Consider the following 1384-nt stretch of genomic DNA (forward strand, 5'->3'; position numbering starts at 1 on the left):
AACTGTTTAAATCAATTAATAAATAAACATATTTGTTTTATATTCGTTGAGCTTATTGTTTTATTCTGAACGTTTTCAGCCTACTATAATAGGCCATCTTCAGGCTTTTCATTTTTTGTTCGAAATGGTAACATTCGAATTTATTTGAATTTGCATTTTAAGTTAACGGATTAACATACTCTCAAAATGCGTTGCAAACTAACCAAAAACTTAAAGTAAAAAATAAATAATAAAATACAAAATAACTGAATAATAACAAGAATAATAAAATAGAATAACTGAATAATAACGATGAATTTTACATCTAGATTAATTAATTGTGAATACTAATTCCTATACAATCCAGCCCATAATTTTATGGATTATCAAATCCTATACTCTTTTCAATTTTGTACTTCCAAGCCGATGGTAATGTATTTGCATCTTTTGAGTTTAAGCATCTGTTCCTCATTTTACTTTTGTAAATTTCTATTTTTTCTATTTCCATTGCGATGGACGGTGAATGTCCTGTTTTAGCTATCTTTGCCTCATTCCATTTGACTACCGCTCCATCCGCCTGCGCCATACTCGCCAAAATCGTGCTCTTTAGTCCTTTACTCACACTATATTTATGTTCCTTTACTCTTACTTTGAGGCTTCTTCTTGTCACTCCTATATATTCTTTATCAATTCCCAATTGTTGGTTCTCATATGGTATACTGTATACACCCGCTTGTTCATCCATTCCAATCGTGTCCTTATCATTTCTTAATAGTCTATAAATGTTGGGTGCTCGTTTGTAAACTATGTTTGTGTTTTTGTATTTTCCCAATTCCTTCACCACCTTCCTTGCTTGCTCATTGTATGTGAACTTGTTGAAAGTTGTGATGCTATTATTCGTTGCCGTTGTATTTTTCTGTTTACTGTAACTCTTGATGACGCCTTTGATTGTGGACATTTTGTATCCCAAATTCTTCTCTACCTTTTGGATTCTATTAATTTCTTTGTTCCGGTCTAGTACATCGGTGCAGTATAAGAAGGTCCTTTTGATGAGCGCCTTAAATGCAGATAGCTTATACTTAAACGGGTCTTTCGAACATGCCGGTATATATAACGGAGCGTGTGTTAGTTTCAAATATACTGTCGTTTGTATGTTTCCTAGCTTAAATTCCATGTTAATATTCAAGAACTGGATGTTTCTTCGGCTATTTTGTTCTAATTGTAGTTTCAAACCATGTTCATTGTCGTTGATTGCAGTCAAGAAATCGTTAATGCGTTGGTCATCTTTCCAAATTATTAAAACATCATCAACATATCGTTTGTATATAACGATTCTATCTGCGAAATCTTCGATGATGTTCTTTTCCAACTTTCTTATTACTAGTTCACATAGGAGTCCCTTCAT

General features: G+C 32.7%; 1 protein-coding gene across 1 annotated transcript; it reads right to left on the reverse strand.

Annotated features, from left to right (window-relative positions):
* Positions 1–355: 355 nt before the first annotated feature.
* Positions 356–1384, reverse strand: LOC136973075 (uncharacterized). The gene has a single exon (XM_067267762.1). The coding sequence runs from the start codon at positions 1382–1384 to the stop codon at positions 356–358; it is 1029 nt and encodes a 342-aa protein (XP_067123863.1).

Source organism: Centruroides vittatus, unplaced genomic scaffold (assembly GCF_030686945.1).
Source record: "Centruroides vittatus isolate TY-2023 unplaced genomic scaffold, ASM3068694v2 contig_3084, whole genome shotgun sequence".
NCBI classification, from domain to species: domain Eukaryota; kingdom Metazoa; phylum Arthropoda; class Arachnida; order Scorpiones; family Buthidae; genus Centruroides; species Centruroides vittatus.

Excerpts from the sequence above, each read along its gene's own strand:
- LOC136973075 (XM_067267762.1), bottom strand. The coding sequence starts at position 1,384 with ATGAAGGGACTCCTATGTGAACTAGTAATAAGAAAGTTGGAAAAGAAC.